Below are 2,389 nucleotides of genomic sequence, written 5' to 3'. Positions count from 1 at the left end.
AACAGTTTAATAAAGTTGGGCTGCATTTTTAAAAGTGAATATGAATTTTCAAGGTAGGTAGATCAGAAGTTCATCCTGATCTTGATGATGACACATACAAAAGGCTGGATGCTTATAAAAAGCAGCATGTGTGAGGAATTATGTATAAGTCAGAATCCTAGGAGCTTAGAATTTGCAATATCGAGGAAAGGTGGGAGGGAGAAGGACAATGAAAAAAAAAAAACAAGTATCATGATAAAGGGCTTTTATTTTCATTTTACAGGAAAAGATCTTAGGAAGCCGTCAAGGCTTAAGAGGAATGAAATATGATTCAGTCTGCAATTAGAAAGGACAAGTGGATGTATGTTCATCAGAAAAGACAGATAAGGAGATCATTCCGAATCTTGCCTTTTTAAAATAACTTCCACCAAGGGATTTTTGGGTCTCTCAAGTACCTATCATCAGAGCTCTAGAAAGCAGCTTGAGGAGTGAAGCATCAAGCTCCTCCCCGGCTGTGAGGAAAGAACACGTGGTTGAGCGCACCATGTCCTACTGGCTTCTCCCGCAAGCAGTCGAAGTTGGTCATGTGTGTGTTAAACTAAAAAATGAAAGACAAACTGAAGAACCAGATTCTTAATTCTGATTTAAGCTCATTTATTACAATGCAAACCAAATAAATTCTTCCCACACCTAGGTGACACTAAACAGTATTGTACGCCAAATAATTTTAGGTCAAGGAGAGATGAAAAAAGATAAACATGTGGAAGGAGCAACTTGTCTTAGATCAGGCACAGGAAAATCAAGGAAAAGTAGTCACTGCTGGGAAAGAAGCAAAAATCCATGGAGTCTGAATTTCTGCCTTTCATCCTTAGCATGATTATTAGCTGGAACAAGGAAGCTACTGGCCTCCCAATGCAGAGCAGGATGGACGACAAGAACTGAACACTTGTGTCAGAGGTTGGCATCCACTGAAGAGAGGACGCAGAGGTCTGAGGCTGCTGGACACAACACTAAGGGGTTGAGGACCACAAGGCAAACAATTCAAGGGGCGGCATCCATAGGTAAGGAGGCTCAGGGGTCGGCAGCTGCTGAAGGCATAGCTCAGAGGTCTGCAGGACACTGGGAGGCAGGAGCCAGAGATGTAAGAAGCAGGAATAAGGTTGGTCCCTTGGCAGGGTCTGGGCACATAGCAAGCAGTGGAAGGGCAGCTGGAAGTCTCACAGAGGCTGGGCTCCCAGGTGGCTGGCTGACAGCTGGTAGATTCGCTGCAGGTCTCTTGGCAGTTGTTCAGGGGCAAGGTATGGTCGGGATAGCTGCTGGGCAAGCAGAGGACATCTCCACAGCTCACATTGGTAGAGCAGAGGGCAATGGAGGAGGGAAGAGAAATATGACAGAGATTTCCGGAGGATCCCAAGCTGTAGTTTCCAGAGCAGTAGCTGTGGCAAGACATAGTGAGATTTCGAGAGCAGGCTGTGGTTGAATGGAAAGAAGTGATGTCTCAAGTTTCTCATTCGGCTTCCTCCCTTATATACCTCTAGAAGGTGGTGATTCTGTACACAGACTCTCTTCCTGTTTGTTGTATGAGGCTGCATCAGAACTCTTTATTATAGCCCGGAAATAGTGCCCCCACCTCCCATAAAACTGAATGTCTTCCATTGATTAAGTATGTCTATAAAGCAGTGTGACTGAATTTTAATAGGATCTCTGCTTCTTAAATTATCCAACCAAAACAGACATTTTGAAGGTAACTTACTTATTTCAGTTATAACCACCACTGCATAAACATTCTTGGAATTGTCTTTAAAAGTTGTAGTAAACTTCTTTGAAACAGTGGGAAATTGTTTCTCTTTGAGGGGAAATCCTGTGTTTTTTTGGAAACTGTCCAAAGAAGAAATGTGAAAGCACTTATGTTGTAAAAGAATTAAAAATCCTAAAATCTATATGGTTTGGGGCAGAAAGAGTTTAAGAGTGGTAGAATACAGAAAATTTTCAAGTGCCAAAATTGGTTTTGCCTTATTTTAGAATCCTGGTGGAAAACAACTTTCCACCAAAATATCTTTATTTCAAAAAATCATGGTCATTTTATTCATTCAATAAATAAATTAAAAAAAAACTGAATCAAGTTGAAATTGTGATTTATGTGTTCTTAAATGCAAATAAATAAATTGGGCCCAGTTTAAATTATGGATCTTACTGAGAACAGAAGGAAATAAACAACACCCCTTAAAAAAGTTAAATAACATGACATTTTTCATAGTTATTATAGGCTTATCATTTCATGGTTACTCATGTTCCAATTGAAAACTAATGTCTTTGGTTAAAGGAAAAAAAAAGAAATTAGACACAACAATTAAGACATATAAATGGATTTGCTTTTCTTCTTCCATTAATTCTGATGTTAGTTAAGAGG

General features: G+C 39.8%; 1 protein-coding gene across 1 annotated transcript; it reads right to left on the bottom strand.

The window, feature by feature from the left end:
• Positions 1-331: 331 nt before the first annotated feature.
• KRTAP26-1 (keratin associated protein 26-1) lies at positions 332-1,476 on the bottom strand. Its single transcript, XM_010956604.3, has one exon. The coding sequence runs from the start codon at positions 1,427-1,429 to the stop codon at positions 878-880; it is 552 nt and encodes a 183-aa protein (XP_010954906.1). The 5' UTR covers positions 1,430-1,476; the 3' UTR covers positions 332-877.
• Between the last annotated feature and the right edge of the window lie 913 nt (positions 1,477-2,389).

The sequence above is a fragment of the Camelus bactrianus genome, chromosome 1, assembly GCF_048773025.1.
Source record: "Camelus bactrianus isolate YW-2024 breed Bactrian camel chromosome 1, ASM4877302v1, whole genome shotgun sequence".
Classification (NCBI taxonomy): Eukaryota; Metazoa; Chordata; class Mammalia; order Artiodactyla; family Camelidae; genus Camelus; species Camelus bactrianus.
This window is presented reverse-complemented; position numbering and strand designations above follow the sequence as displayed.

What these genes read in the sequence shown, in the direction of transcription:
- KRTAP26-1 (XM_010956604.3), bottom strand. Translation starts at nt 1,429, where the DNA reads ATGTCTTGCCACAGCTACTGCTCTGGAAACTACAGCTTGGGATCCTCC.